The sequence below is a fragment of the Rhododendron vialii genome, chromosome 5a, assembly GCF_030253575.1.
Source record: "Rhododendron vialii isolate Sample 1 chromosome 5a, ASM3025357v1".
In the NCBI taxonomy this organism is placed as follows: domain Eukaryota; kingdom Viridiplantae; phylum Streptophyta; class Magnoliopsida; order Ericales; family Ericaceae; genus Rhododendron; species Rhododendron vialii.
In genome coordinates this window covers 38560365-38576514 of record NC_080561.1, presented here as the reverse complement: position 1 = coordinate 38576514, position 16150 = coordinate 38560365, and the positions used below count along the sequence as shown (strand labels likewise).

Here is a 16150-nt window from a genome sequence, read left to right as displayed (position 1 = left end):
TTTTGCATCTGTTTCCCATATACATCCTGCTTCTCCATTGGGATGTTTGTTTGCATCTGCACATCCAATATAGGATTGCACACGGGTGAGGGTGATGAATAGTTAGTTGGACCCATTCCTAACCGCTTAAGAGTGGTAACCTATCAACAATGTAGATGACGAATTTGATTATAGAAGCTAGGTTTGGGCCACAGTGCTTGTATGATAGAATAAGTCGTGGGTTTTTCCATGTTCAATGGTAGAGTTGATTCAAGAATGGTTCGGGGCTAGAGTGGATAGACGAAGATGGGAGATCTGGATTTTAATCCCGCTTTGCTTGAAGTGGCTTATTTGGAGAGAGCAGAATAGTAGTTATTGTGATGGGGTGGGGAGGCCTATGTTTAGGCTTAAGAGTCTTTTCCTTTCTAGTATGTGATCCTACCCTTAAAATGATATCTTGATGTGATACGTACTTTTGGAGTATTGGACCTTTTTGTCCTCGGCTTTCTTTTGTACATGCGTGGCATCCCTTGATGCCTTTTGTACAGAATTTACTGATTATCAAAAAAGGAAATAAATGAGTATAGAAGGTAGGATAATTTACTCCTCTAAGGCATGCTGTATTTTACGTGTCTTTATCATTTGCCTTTCCATGAGAAGACGTAATTGCCTGAATTTATGTCATAACAGGTCCTTTTTTGCTCCTGGATTCTCTTCCTTCCCTTGCTGGGATGGACACCCAGTTTTCATTCTTTTATCCTACCGGTATTAGGTTCAAAAGGCGAGTCTGCCATTTCTGTTTGTCATGTCGAATCGAAGATCAGATAATGTGCTTCAACCTTTTGCACCTGGTTCTCGTTTATCAGTTAGGCCAAGTCAATGTCAATCAAGTCGACAAGCACTGAAATTCCTTTTCCGTTCTTTTATTATTTCTCAAGAGTCTTCCTTTATCATTTAGAAAGTCGACCTTGATCATTGAGTGTCTTCGCAGCTTGACTCAAGCGTGATAAGTGGGCAGTGAACTGTTGCACCCATAATACCCTCAAATGAATCTTAGTGGACTATACTATATTTTCATGGATTACAACCGTAGTTCAGGGATTTGTGGTTTCTCAAAAAAGGGATAAGTAGCAACGTGTTAGAGAATTATTGTGTGGTTAGAAATTGTCAACCCATGTTACTGTCGCACAGTGTGAGTTGTAATAGAAGGCAATCACATGTTGTTGAATAGATGTAAAATCAGGTGTCTTTGTTGTTATGATCTTTAAAATGGTGCGTAGTGCTACTTGCTTTTTGTGCATGCTGTGGGGTCAAGATTATAGAAGTGGTATTGCTGTGAAGCGCAGTTCTACATCGCCTGGGTACCAAGGTAATATGAAGAACATAAGTGTGAGGGCACCATGACTTCAAAAACTAGCTTTTGGGGTTGAGTTCTACCCAAGACCGTGTAATATGGTATCAGAGCTAGGTACTAGGGATGGGCAGGGTGCGTGTCTCTAGTCTGCACGCGGCAGGTGCTGCCGAGTGAGAACACTGCGCATGAGGTAGGGTGTGAAGTGAAGTCCTACATCGCCAAAGAATAGTTTCAACATTTGAAGATAACCCAAAGCTAGTCATGGGTATCAACAGTTGAAGATAACCCAAAGAATAGTTTCCGCGTACAGATTAAAGGTGATTCAGGCTCAACAATCAAATACTTTTGTGGGCATCATTCAATGTCTAGTGATCTTCTAGATATAATGGTCCATTTCCAAGTATAGTGCAAGATAATTGGATGTAACTATGTAAGTGCTTGAAGATAAGGAGATAAGGACCCAATGGAGCAACAGGAAGCTCAGCAGAAAGTACATTGTTCACCTTTTCTTGGAAAGCATCCATGAAGGTATGTGATTGGCATTTGATTTTAAAGAAAGAGTACTCAATACCTTTTGACACCGATATATGCAGGGTAGGTGCACACTGATGAATAATTTTGAGGATCGACGAGGACAGAAACATTTTTTTGGAATGTCATTGGTACTTTTATGAAAGGACACATGATTATGAAAGTTTGCAGTTGTGTTTAGCTTTGTGCCTATGATTGATCTAGTTATTCTCTACATTTTCATTTTTTTGATCTTATGGATAATCATCCTTGTGCGAATTTGCAATACAAGTTAATGTTTCCTATCACGTTTGTTCTTGTTGCAAAAATAATTTCCACCTTAGGTATTTAGCACCAGGTACTGTCAATCTGATTGAAGCTCTGTAGTGAGGACCCATCCAATACATCGTGATTGAGGTAACCCTTAAGAACAAGGGGTGCTGCTTTTCGATTGGATTATTTTTCTCCAGGTTCTGTTATCAGCGTTGGGCCTTGTTTGGTACTAGGATCGTTTTTTATTTTTGTGAAAGGGCTATTGCAGCCCCTAAAGGCACTTGAGTTCTACAGGTTTGTCATCTACACACTATTTCGTAGGGTCAGGTATTCGCTCTATCCTAGGACTAAAGATGACAATTGGATCAAATAGTCACAGCAATCTATATATGGTTTGTCCATTAGAAGTCTATCCCTTCAATTGAGAAAAGGGTCTGCCAACGTTTCATTCCATTTGTCAAGGAAAAGAGGAACCATGAAAGAAATAAAAGAAAAACACACGAGCCAATGAACAATAGCAATTACCATTGGAATCCAAGATAAGGGAGAAAACAACTAACAAGATTCACCGACGATAGTTACGGGTGCTACCGGTCCGGTTTCGACCGGTTTTGGCGTATTTTTCAGTTGAAACCGGCTATCCGGTTTGAGATTGTTAGAAACCGGAACCGGTTGAGATAATATGGTCCAGTTTCGATCGGCTCAATCGGTTTTGGCTCGGTTTATCCGGTTTTCATTTATGGGCCATATTTTGGGCACAACACATCAAAAAATCCACAATTCAATCTACAAAATATCAACCAAAAATTTATAATTCAACCCCTTTTTTAGGCCCAACAAAAAACTGATCAATTTTGAGCCTAATACATAAAAAAACCCATAAAAACATAATTAAGCCTATAAAAACAGTTTATATATATATATATATATATATATATATATATAAACACACACACACACACACACATACACACACACACTCGGGATCCGATGAGGGATCCTGCACGGTCTTACCGTGCGGGACTCCCCTTTTCCGATTGAATTGAGACGATCCGAGCGGCTCAAAGTGTGCAGAACGTGATTTTAAGGGTATCTGCGAGAAATCGGCAAAAAAAATGATCGGGAAGGGCTTGATTCGAATAGTTTTTTACTGAACCGTTCAATAAAAAACTATTCGGATGAAGCTCTTCCAGATCATTTTTTTTCTGATTTCTCGCGAGTACCCTTAAAATCACGTTCTGATCACTTTGAGCGGCTCGGATCGTCGTAATTCGATCGGGAAAGGGGAGTCCCGCACGGTAAGGCCGTGCGGGATCCCTTAGGAGATCCGGAGTGTGTGTGTGTGTGTGTGTGTGTGTGTACATATATATATATGTGTGTATATATATATATATATATATATATATATATATATATATATATATATATAATTCAATATACATATATTTAGGAGATCCGGACTGATTGATTTTATATAATAAATATATTTATTAGACCAATATACACCAAAGGGTGGGTAGCCTAGTGGTAAAGAGAGGGGAGATCTTTTTTGATAATCCGAGTCGCTCAATGTGATTAGAACGTGATTTTAAGGATACATGCGATAAATCGGAAAAAAAAATGATCGGGAAGGGCTTCATCCGAACAGTTTTTGTTTGTATATTATTGAACGGTTCAATAAAAAACTGCTCAAATCAAGTCCTTCCCGGTGTTTTTTTTTTGCCGATTTCTCGTAGGTACCCTTAAAATCACATTATGGACACATTGAGCGACTCGGATCATCGAAATTCGATCGGGAAAGGGGAGGTGCACACGGGTACCCATAACTTTAAGTGTTTGATACCCCCCTCCCCCTACTAAAATGCTCCATGAACAACAACTTAATTTAGATAGTACACGTATATTTGGACTACTATGATTGAATTAGTATTTAAATACGTTTCTAAATATGCAGATATGCATGCGTACGTTCGTAACTTGTTTTTAGATATACATCTCTAAATGTAATGATGGCAAAAACACTGGGAATCCTACCAATTGGTGTGTTCATGATCAAGTGTGGAGAGTGCTCTAACCACCATGAAAAAAGTTATGCACTTCATTGCTAAAGTCACTGAAACACCACTAGCCTAACAATGAATTTGAACCTAGTGTCAGTCGTCGGTAGCATTGTTGAGACTGATTGCAGAGTTGAATAATCTTTGGAGATCTTTAAAGAAAGCAAAACATGATCTTTAAAGGTAGGAGATAAATTATTCTGATGGTCAACAAAGCAAAGCAAAGCAAAACATGAGATCGGCTAGATTAGTATTAGGGCTGTTCTCTCCAACCATTATGGAGCATAAAATAGCTTGATTATTTTATGAGTAGTTGGGTTTTTATTTTTGTCAGAAGTTGGAAAATTGGCCCCGTAACCATCACAATAATTGAGCTTTTACCAGTACCATTTCATTTCACTTATCTTTTCACTAGTATCTTTACTTTGCCTTTTCAAGGAAATCCATAAGCTTTCGGCACCACTTAAATATTTTAATCGTCTTGAACAGAAATCTGCCTCTAGATGATCATGCATTACATCTATCTTATGATATTCTTTTCTTCTCTTTTTGCAATGCGCTTGGAATTATTTGAATTCCCCAGTTCTGAGATTGAGAAAGCTATAAAAGAATAAAACCTAAACGTGTAGGGAAAGTGGCTACAGAAAAGTAATAACCTTTTTGATGGTTATCTGTAGATCGATCGTTTGTAAAGAGATTTGGATATGTATATATGCGGTCCTTATCCGGTGAGGGATCTAGCACGGTTTTACCGTGCGGACCTTGCTTTTCCGATGAAATTTCGATGATCTGAGCCGCTCAAAGTGATCAGAACGTGATTTTAAAGGTACTTGCGATAAATCAGCAAAAAAAAAGACCGGAAAGGGCTTGATCGGAGCAGTTTTCATTGAACGGTTTAGTAAAAAACTGCTCAAATCAAGCCATTTTCAGTCATTTTTTTTGCCAATTTCTATCAAGTATCCTTAAAATCATGTTCTGCACATTTTGAGCGGCTCGGATTATCGAAATTTGCTCAGGAAATGGGAGGTCCGCATGGGTAGACCGGTAAGGAATCCCTCATTGGATCCGTGGTGTATATATATGTATGTATGTATTTAAAATCCAAGCAATCAGATTTGAATCTGACACAAGCTACATATTATGTTACATGTGGGCTGTGAGGCTACTGAACACACAATCCTTCTCTCTTTTCTGGACTTGGTACTGGCTATATGAAAGATAAGACTAAGCATGTCACAAACTTCAGTAAATATATTGAAATTGATATATATATATATTTGATAGGAAAAATTTTATTAAAAAGGGGGAGATGGGAAAGGGAAATCCAATAAAAAAGTTGAAATTGATATTTTTATCAATTTTTTTTTAATATATTAGGCATGCAGGTCGTAAAGATGCAAAAATAATTGCTCTAAAACGGAGATACCTTGTAAATAGTTATCAAACAACATGCGCCAAATTTTGATTGATACATGTTAAAAAAAAAAAACAAAAAAAAGTTTATGGCACAGCATAAGGACCATATGCAAGTATCATGCTTTTTCAATTGAACATGGATATATAACTTAATTTAGCCATTTTTTCAAATTTAGTCTTATTGGAAAAACTATAATTCACTCAAATGCTATTCCCTTTTGAGGACTGCCACTAATGACATGTGGTGGAAGGAATAAGACTACTTTATCTCTATTACAATCATTGCAAATATTATTAAGTTGGAAGGAATAAGACTACTTTAACTAGTGCATGCTCGTGCCTGAAGGCACGGCTCGAATTTGGTATTCAACAAATTATTCAGTTGTTTCTCTAACCTCTTGAAGGCCAAGACCTCAATCTCAAAATTCGAACTACACAACAACCCGTGCTATACATCGATCCTAAGTTATATTAGGGTTAACATGCATGAACTCTTTTCATGGTGACTACATAATGCATAATAGTACTTGAAAAAAATTCCCTATTTCAAATGAATGTTGCTAATCACCTCGCCAACCAAGCCGACTAATAGTTAAATATGTTTTAAACATAGTTTATCTAATCAACTACATAAATAATCGTGGCACACATCAATTCAAAACACTCTTTAAAAATATATAAAAGTTGTAATAAAAATACTTCAAACATAAGCAAATATGTCATGGGAATACTAACAGGTAGTAAAACGAAACAGAAAATAAAATTTGGGATATAGGTCGTTGGTTATAATGCCTCGTTTCCCGTTTCCATTTTTGTTTTTGAAACTGTGTCCTTTTGGAGAGTAATGTGAATCCAAATACATATCTGGTCGTTCTCAATACAACCCATGATTGTAGTTTTTTATTTTTTATCAAAGGAAAACTTATTTTCATTTATGAAAAACCCAACACACTTGCAAAAGAATTATGTTTAAGTACCACTCAAGAAACAGTACATAAGCAAATATCACCAAACTAAGAGATTCCATTCGTTTCTGGTGGACAAAGAATAGAATGTGTATTTAGCATTTTTTTTAATCGGCGCAACAATATGAGTTAAAGGTAACGAAAAGTCTCGAAGGGTAGTAAAAAATCCGGAAAGTCACTTTTTTACTTGTATATTTTGCATTTAGATCCGAGTTTAAGAAAATTGATGGAGTATATAACAGTGAGGTAGTGAGGTATTGTACGACGTATACAAATGGATCGATCTAGTGTGAGTGATTTTTCCATGGACAACTTTGTTGCAGAGAGGGATTGAGTGAGGGAGTTAGAGAACTCGGGCACAAACCTCACGGATAATGCCGCCGCTAAATCTGTGCACTCTGTCGAAGGTAAATCAACGTAGAGAGAGGTCGTGAAACTTGCCTATTGAAAAAAAGGGTAAGGATATAACATTTTTGTAAGAGTTATTAACCCTCTTTAATTGAACAATAAACACTTACGATGAAATAGCTTTCCCACCATCAGTAGAGTGCCTTCCAAGCTAAAAAGAAAATGAAACAAAACTCAAAATTAGACAAACAGTGAGATAAATAGAGAGAATGTGAGATTCAACGAATAAGTAAAAAATGCTATAGATACCACAATAGTTACTCTTCGGAGCTGTGGTCTATGGCTCCGGTTGTGGAGGAGCCAACGTTGGTAAACACAGACGGGTAAATGAGAGAGGAATGCTTTGAGTAAATATGTACTGTGGTCAAAATAAATCCCTAATGAAACCAACACAACTCAACTCAAAATAAAACAACGCAATACCCATAAGAAAAGGTTGAACTTATCATATCAAAACTTACATTTGGGAATTTTTAATTGAATCAAACCTTCTTTTTGGGTATTTTTAAGTGAATCAAACCTTTTTTGCAGATTACTACAAAAGCTCCCAAAAAATTACAGTTGGTAGGAATCAAATAGGAAATTATTTAGAATTTAGAAGAGAAATCGAGAAAAAAAATCTATAAAGAAAGAAACCTAATTGAGAAAACAATCGACGATGAAGGACTTGTGGCTGTTGTTGCTGACGACGGTAGTTTGTGGTGGTGTACTGTCACGATCCAAAACCTACATTGGAAGTCGTGACTAGCCAAGCGAGTGTTAAGCCGCCAAAGGCCTGCTCATATTCTAGTTTAGGGATTTCTCGCTTCATTGTCATTAAAAGCACATAAGCAAAGTATGCGGAAGCATAGAATAAATAATATAATCCCAAAGCTTCTAAGTGTACAAGTATAATAAATACAAACCATTAGACACCACTTGATTCTCCACAGTTATTCTAACACTTCAATCGGCCCACAACTTGCTATCTACCTTAACCTGAAAAATTAGATAAGGTTTTCATAAGTCGAAGCTCGGGTGAGAAACGTATACCAAAATTACAAGTTTGACCATGGAAATACCCCACATTATAAAACAGTTCAAAGCAACAATTCAAATATTTCTTTGACCATCAAGTACAAGCATTTTTGTCCGAAAGCTCATTTCTTCGGTCCAAGAGATGGACCCTTTTCATTTCATTTCTCTTTCAAGTTTTTCACTTTTGAGCGATAATAGCATTCAACGGTATTTTTGTCAGTCGGTTGGGGAGCGACCCCATTGAAGAGTGGTAAGATATCGTTACCCGGTAATGCCTGGCTGCATCTCATACCTTATTACTTCACGCCACTAGTTTCTTTACATGTTCCCTAGCGCTCGAGACATCGTTCGAATGATTCATATTATCACAAGCATGTACTAACAAGAAGTGAAATTCAAGTTCCCAAAACGTATTGCCAGGGTCTAGATTAACTGTAACACTAAAGATTTAATAAACAGGCTATCACATGTATTTTACTCAACATCACCAATTAAATCAAGTAAGAGAATCGAATTCCACACTTTTCAGCAAAAACAAGCAATGGCATTTTATCCCAAAATTCAGAAAAATACATGTAATCAAGGTATGCGCAACTCACCAAAAAGTAGCGTTTAACTTTAACACGCGATCACTTCGCTCCACAGTACTTGCACCTAAACACATAATTATCACGACAATTACTTACAAAATCACCTTTACTACCAACTTTGCTAAAACTAGAGTAATATCATTTTTATGGCTAGTTTTGGGCATCAATCTTGCAACCCATCTTAGGATACAGTTCACAATTTGAGGACTATTTTTCCATGATCCAAACTCGGAGTCTTACTACAAGCTAGAGTTAAATTGTGTCTTCTTCAATTAAGTAGGAATTTAAATGGGATTTCTAGAAGGCCCCAAAAATTTGTTTCAGGAATTCAGTCGGTTTTTATATTTCCGGCATCGGTGGCCAACAAAGATTGGGTAATCAATTCGGACACCCAAATTCATAATAAACCATCCTCGTACGATTACTTTAAACTAAAATAGAGTTGTGGCGGCGAGTCCGGAGTCGGAACTCTTTGCCGGAAGGAGTAGTTTTACTCTTTAATTAAGTTCTTTGGCACGTCGGGTGCGGTAAAGTTCTTGCGCGAGAAAGAGAGGTGCTCTGTGCGTGAGTGTGTGGTTGTATGTGATTTGCCTCAACTCAACTTCCTCCAATACACATATTCTAATACACGTTTGTAAGTAAATTAGTGAGTCAATGAGAGATTACCATAAGAGACAGTAGGATTTCCCCTGATGAATTTGGTCGGAACGGCAACCGGTGAAATCAGATGAGAGTAGAGGTACAGGATGTCCCCCCTCTCTCTTTTTACCGTTTCCTTTTTATTCTTTAGCTTTGTTTGTCTTTACCATAAGAAACAGTAGCTTTGTTTGCTAATTACTCCTAATGGTAATATATATATATAGCGGTGGTGATATAGGTGAAGAAGGTAAAAAAAAGTACACCTATTACCTTCTCTTATTGACACGTCATAATACCTTCTCTTATTGACATGTCATACTTCGCGTTAACGGGACGCAAACTTTGTCCGAACGCGTCTGAATTCTAGTCTCTGAAAAATCCCAAAAATTCAACATAGACTAATAAAAATATGAGGATTATCACAGCGGTGTCCAATATTAAACGGAAGATTTCAACGTCATGTAATTCGTATCGTGTATCAGATGTAACTTAATTGTCCCACAGTTTTATGAAATAAATTGAAATCCACATTTTTTTATACCACGATACACTTCACGTAGCCTAACTTACTATTAGAATTAAATTAGAGTGTCGAGTTCCTATTTGGATCACGTGACTATAATTTAAAAAAAATCAGGATTTTACATGTACGATGGTGTTGGTGGCGATGGTTGTGGTAACTTCCGAAAGGTGCTGCATTTGAACCAGAGAGAGAGAGAGAGAGAGAGAGAGAGAGAGAGAGAGAGAGAGAGAGAGAGAGAGAGAGAGAGAGAGAGAGAGAGAGAGAGAGAGAGAGACGTGGTGATGAGTTGTAGAAATCAATTGGAAAAGGAAACAGAGAAACATTTCGAAACATTTACATTATTGAACAGGGTCAATTGATTTACTCCAATTCGGAAAAGGGAACAAAATTAAGAAAAGGGATATATTTTAGGATTTATTAGGAAACGTGTAATTAGGATATATATTGTAGGTTTATAATTAGGAAATATGCATTCGATCCGACGGATACAAAGTTAACAGGAAGTACGATCGAACGGTTATAGAGGTAGCTCTGTTTGTATGCATCGACATTTTCAATGGAAAACCGCTCTGTTTTATAATATAGATTTTTTGCCTGGCTCTTACCATCCCTAGAGTATTGTAAATATAGTGGCCAAAGAAAGGAAAACTCCCTATAAAAGAAGCACAAAGCTCACACTCTTTGCCACCACTGAAGATATCATCGGGGCAGCATTTAGAGAGCCTTTTGGTTCCTTTTCTTGTTCCTACTTGAAGAGAGCCTTTTCTTGTCCTTTTTCTTGTCCTTTTTCTTTGTTCGTACTTGACAAGTAGTGAACACAGTCTGAAAGTAAATATGGAGCAAACCAAGAGTGGAGAATCAGTTGGCACGGAAGAGGAGAAATGGGTTTATGATTCTTCTTTTGACCATAAAGGAAGGGTTCCTCTCCGCGCCACCACCGGTGCTTGGAAAGCCTCTCTCTTCATCATAGGTAAGAATAGACATATCATGATGTAACAAAGTAGACCATGCGAACAATTACGCAAATTGTTCTTGGATTCCCCTTATGTTTGTGATTTTGACTTCCTGACAATTAGCATTATGGAGAAACTCCTGAGCATCTGAATAATGGTAAAAGTCCACATGCTATGCTTGCGTGATGCACTTGCTACCTTTTTTTGAAGTTCACTTTCTTTTTGGGCTCTCTTAAAGATTATTAGCTTGTACACGACATTTGTGCTCTCTTTTTTACTTGCTCCGAAGGGTTATTTCTCTGCAGCATCACTCTGTCTATTTTTCATCTTAGCCCTTGGATATGTGGTTATATCTAGTATACACAAAACATATAGGTGGTTGGGTACGCGTATCAGTTTATATTTATGTTCAGTATGTTTGCCGTTTTGGTCGAGGGAACATTTCCGTCACCAAAGGTAGCTAGTGGGAATCACTTTGCAGTGATTCATGGTTACTAAGGAACCTAACTTTTTTCTCTTTCTCTCTTGTACAAAAATGTAGGAGGGTCCTGATTTGAACAAGACTAGCATGATTTGTTGTTTCTGTTTCTGTTGTTGTGCTTTTATGGTGGGGTTCATAACCTGCCACAACGTTGCCAACCTTGTGTCTCAACTTGAATGATGAAAGGTGGGGTCTGAAATGGGGTCTACCCAAGAGGCTCAAAGCACCTAACCATCATTTCCTTTTGAACTAACCAGACTTAAGAAAAGCACAAAAAATGAGTGCATATGGTCATGTGCACTGGCAGTTGGCTCAGTACTCCTGACCAGTGTCTAAATAGTGGTCTTGGGATACACATTAATATCTACAATACATAGACCAGGAAATATTGGCGTCGTAGGCCTATGCTCTGATATGTATTGCCCTCTCACATCGGCCGATATTTGATCCATTGCTTGTGGCTGGCCCCATTGATGTTAATGCACTAGACTAAATCATTTCCAGTAAATGGAACAGAATTTTTTCAACTTAATTTAAAACTGGAAACTCAAATGATATTCCTTTGGCTGTGTTCTGTTGGCAGCAATCGAGTTCAGTGAGAGGTTGAGCTACTTTGGAATAGCATCAAGTTTAATCATATATCTCACCAGGGTGATCCATATGGACCTGAAAACAGCAGCAAAGAACTGCAATTACTGGATTGGCATAACCACTATGATGCCTCTGCTGGGAGGGTTCTTAGCCGACGCTTGCCTTGGCAGATTCTCTACAGTTCTCTGCTCATCCTTTGTCTATCTCTTGGTAATATATCTCGAATTGCATTGCACTCCAAAGAACATTTCCTAACCTTATCACGGGTGATCCCCTAAGTTCAATTGGGCCATTTCCTAGTGTAATATGAGGAAACCTTTATCAAGTCATTTCTAGGTTTCAGATGGGCCTTTCTGGGCCCAAAAAGGAGTAAAACAAAATGAGAACGTGTGGTGGCGGCAGCAATTTTGGTTTATTTGAACAGTAGTAATGGTAGGGATACAAGCTATAGCTATGGGGTCCTAACTCCTATGGCGTGTTATAGGATTGTGGGTCATTCTGTGGCCGAGAGTTGTGATTCTCTCTTTTGAGGGTGTCTACGATAGCTTTTGTGGTGGTGACTTTATATCGCGGTAACTTGGTAAATTTGCCAGCATATTGCCACAATTTTGCAACTACTTTTGGGCTGAGAATAATTTGTAAATAAGTTTTTTTTAATCAGCGAATAATTTCTAAATTAGTAGAAAAACTCATTCTGTGAACTGTGAAGTATCAAATCTGATGCTTTTGCATTCTGAATTTCTGAGTCAGCTTTTGTCAATTTTTAAGTTTTGAAAAACACACCATTAGTGATTAAACAATAGTAGTTGAGCTCTTGCTGAAATTGGAAACTACATGCTTTTCATTCTTTATGCAAACAGGGTTTGATTCTGTTGACGTCGTCTAGACTTGTACCCAGCTTGAAGCCCTGTGATGATTCTGGCATTTGCCATGAACCGAGGAAGATTCACGAAGTGGTCTTCTTTCTTGCCATCTACTTGGTCTCCATAGGTACTGGAGGCCATAAACCCGCTTTGGAAAGCTTTGGAGCCGATCAATTTGACGATGATCACCATGAAGAAAGAATCCAAAAGATGTCCTTTTTTAACTGGTGGAACTTTGGCCTCTGCTGTGGCTTATTACTTGGCGTGACAGTGGTGGTTTATGTCCAAGACTATGTGAGTTGGGCTATTGCAGATTTAGTCCTGACTGCTGTAATGGCTGTTAGTATCGGGATCTTCTGCATTGGAAGGTCAGTTTATCGGTATAGGAAGCCGACAGGGAGTCCCTTTACCCCCATGTTCCAGGTTCTTGTGGCTGCCTTTAGCAAAAGAAATCTGCCATATCCTTCAAATCCTGCTAAATTTTATGAAGTAATTCCGAAGTCACGGAAGATCGAGGGGAGGCTTCTCTACCACACCAACAAACTCAAGTAAGCTACTGAACAAGCATTTCAATATCAGAAAAAAAGTTACTGAAAAATGTCCAGAACACGTTCTAGTGATGTGTGAATCCAGTGGTTTGTTTACATGTATATCACGGAAGCCCATGTCAGGGTGGCATGGGTAGAATTGTACTTAAATGGGTTCCTCATCTGATTTTTGATTACTGCTTATTTAAGTTTTAAACATTCTAACAACTTACCAACCTCACAACCCCTAGCTGTATCAAAGGAAACGAGTGCTCTAAAAGTCGGCCGACTAATCCCCACCTAGGAGCTAGGTGGTGGTCCAACGTTTGCATAGTTCCCGCCTAGGCAGTAGACGCCCCTTTTCCGTCCGACTAGCGCCTAGCGATTTTTAGAACATTAAAGGAAACATAAAGGAATATATAAAGCCCTGAACTATAATTGTATAAGAGATAATCAGTAACATAGCAGTATGAGCATATTTTTACCCGCCTCTACCCTAATGGGTTATAAATGTCACATACTACTACTCCATAACAGATGTAGGGTGGGTTGTGTAATCCAGATACTCCACCCCAGTTTTAGGCGGACCTTATCCAGAAGTACTTCCAGCGCAGCTTTCAGAACACTACTTTCTGGGTGAAGTTCATTCTATGTATTTGTTTTATGGTATTAATTGCTTTGGTTAATGCGTTTCAGGTTTCTTGACAAGGCAGCAATCATTGAAAACGAACAAAGTTCAGCTGAGAAGCAACAAAATCCTTGGAGACTTGTAACGGTTACCAAGGTCGAGGAAATGAAGCTACTCCTCAACATGATTCCCATCTGGCTAGCCGCCTTGCCATTTGGCATTTCCGTAGCACAAACCTCCACATTCTTCATCAAACAAGCCACCACACTTAACCGCGAGATTACCCACAGTTTCCAAGTGCCTCCGGCCTCTATCTACTCTCTTGCTGCCATTGGAATGATCATCTCTGTCACCTTCTACGATAGGATCCTTGTACCAGTACTTAGAAACTTGACCGGAAACGAGAGAGGGTTCAAAATTCTCCAGAGAATCGGCATTGGGATGGCCTTTTCAATTGTAACCATGGTAGTTGCAGCTTTAGTTGAAAAAAAGAGGTTAACCCTAGTGGAGAAAGATCCGGTTAAGGGTTCCAATTCAATGAGTGTCTTCTGGTTAGCTCCTCAGTTTCTCATAATCGGATTCGGAGATGGATTTACTATTGTGGGATTGCAAGAGTACTTTTATGACCAAGTTCCTGATTCAATGAGAAGCCTAGGCATTGCATTTTACCTTAGTGTGATTGGAATGGCAAATTTCCTCAGTAGCTTGTTGATAACAGTCGTGGACCGTGTAACTGAGAAGGGAGGGAAGAGTTGGTTGGGAAAGGATTTGAATAGTAGCCGTTTGGATAATTTCTACTGGCTTTTGGCAGCCATTGCAGCGGTGGACTTGTGCGTGTATGTGTTCTTGGCCCGGCGGTATTCTTACAAGAATGTGCAGGGAAGGGCTGCTGTGGCCGTAGCCGATTGTTATGACGGTGATGAGGCAGGGGCAATGGCTTGAGCCTTAAGGTCTGGAGTCCTGTAGTTTTGTGTATTAAGACCATCTTTTTTTCCCGATTACTCAGGTGTCTAGGTCAGCTTACGCGCACCTCTACTAATCCTGGGGGGCTAATCTAGAGCAAAACTCCGTATGGATTGGCTCCAAAGGAGTTGATAGCACCTGGGAGGTTTCAAACCTGAGACATTAGGAGGGAGCAAACTCCTAAGTTGCGAGTCTTGACCGCTACGCCAAACCCTTGGGGTTGTAAATTAAGACCATGTTTGTGGAGGGTCTTTTTGTTTCGAAGAATCTAAGAAATTTGTTTCTTAGGTTTTTTATCAGTTGGTTTCTGATCTTGGTGGTAAATCCATCCATGAATCTATTAACCAATTACGGCCTTGGTGCATTATTTCTGTTTGAGTACTATTACTTTTCTTAAAATCCAATGGAGCTTTAGTTAAAATGTTTTGTGATCGAATTACTATTTAGATAGTAGAGAAATTCCAAAGCGTTAGGGACTGATCAAATTTCCTTCATCAATTTTAGCATCAACACAATGACTGTCTCAGTAGCCTCAGCATTGGGTTGTCGCGATGATTGTTTTTTTTAGGTGATACAGGTAAATCTTACCTCAAAATATAACGAAGCGATGGGGAGGGGGAAAAAAATTCAATCATATAATGTGTCAAATAATTCAAATACACATACTTCTAGAGAACAAACAAACAGAAAAAGGAAAAGAGAGAGGGTGCTTCGGCCTTAATACGTAGAATTTGTTAGTTTTGTGTCAATTTTTGGTGAATTACTGACGAAGACAACAATTGGACAAAAAAGCAAAAGAAAAATGCCAAAAAAACAAACGTAATGACCACATTGAAGTGAGACCGTGAGACATACAAACAATTAATCTTGAGCTGCGTACTAATTTGTGAAGGTTAAAAAAAAAAAGCATGGAGCACTACGTAACGATACTTTTGAACCAACCTCCTAAAGCGAAATAGGCACAGCCGGAAAGAGCAATAAACCAAACCATATTGGGAGGCTCATTACTTCATTTTTTTTGGCTAGACAATCAAGGGTGTTCGGACAAACCATCTATGCCGGGACCAAGAGATTCACAAGAAATTACTTTCTCACGGCCTAAGTCCAAGAATCAAACTCTGGTCAATTGTGTGGAGAGCAAACCCCACCAACCTACCAGGCGAACCCTTTGGGGTTTCCTCATTGGTTTAATCAGTCCATATGTTCTTCCTCCCATGCATGGATTTGTTGAGAAGGTTGACCAAAGGCGATATAAACGCCGTACCCAGTAAAACCTAGAAAGATAACTGATCACATAGATAGCGATGAAGGTTTGCTGTTTCCATTCTTAAATGATTTCAAGACCCTAATAGAATTTTTTCTTCTTGAAACGGCAAAAAGAAAACTTAATTAACTCATAACACGAAGTACAGA

The 16150-nt window shown here is 38.5% G+C and overlaps 1 protein-coding gene across 2 annotated transcripts; it reads left to right on the top strand.

The window, feature by feature from the left end:
- The first annotated feature begins 1586 nt into the window (after positions 1–1586).
- Positions 1587–15158, top strand: LOC131325736 (protein NRT1/ PTR FAMILY 5.6-like). 2 transcript variants are annotated; one of them, XM_058358153.1, is made up of 4 exons: positions 1587–1861; positions 11749–11966; positions 12617–13167; positions 13843–15158. In XM_058358153.1, the coding sequence occupies exons 2-4, from the start codon at positions 11826–11828 to the stop codon at positions 14714–14716; spliced, it is 1566 nt and encodes a 521-aa protein (XP_058214136.1). In that variant the 5' UTR covers positions 1587–1861; positions 11749–11825; the 3' UTR covers positions 14717–15158. The 2 variants fall into 2 exon arrangements, with proteins under 2 accessions (XP_058214136.1, XP_058214135.1); XM_058358152.1 differs by lacking the exon at positions 1587–1861 and adding an exon at positions 10349–10701.
- The last annotated feature ends 992 nt before the right edge of the window (positions 15159–16150 follow it).

Excerpts from the sequence above, each read along its gene's own strand:
- LOC131325736 (XM_058358152.1), top strand. The coding sequence starts at position 10,566 with ATGGAGCAAACCAAGAGTGGAGAATCAGTTGGCACGGAAGAGGAGAAA. Across the intron at positions 11,967-12,616 it reads CATCCTTTGTCTATCTCTTG|GGTTTGATTCTGTTGACGTC; the intron begins GTAATATATCTC and ends TTATGCAAACAG. Across the intron at positions 13,168-13,842 it reads TACCACACCAACAAACTCAA|GTTTCTTGACAAGGCAGCAA; the intron begins GTAAGCTACTGA and ends AATGCGTTTCAG.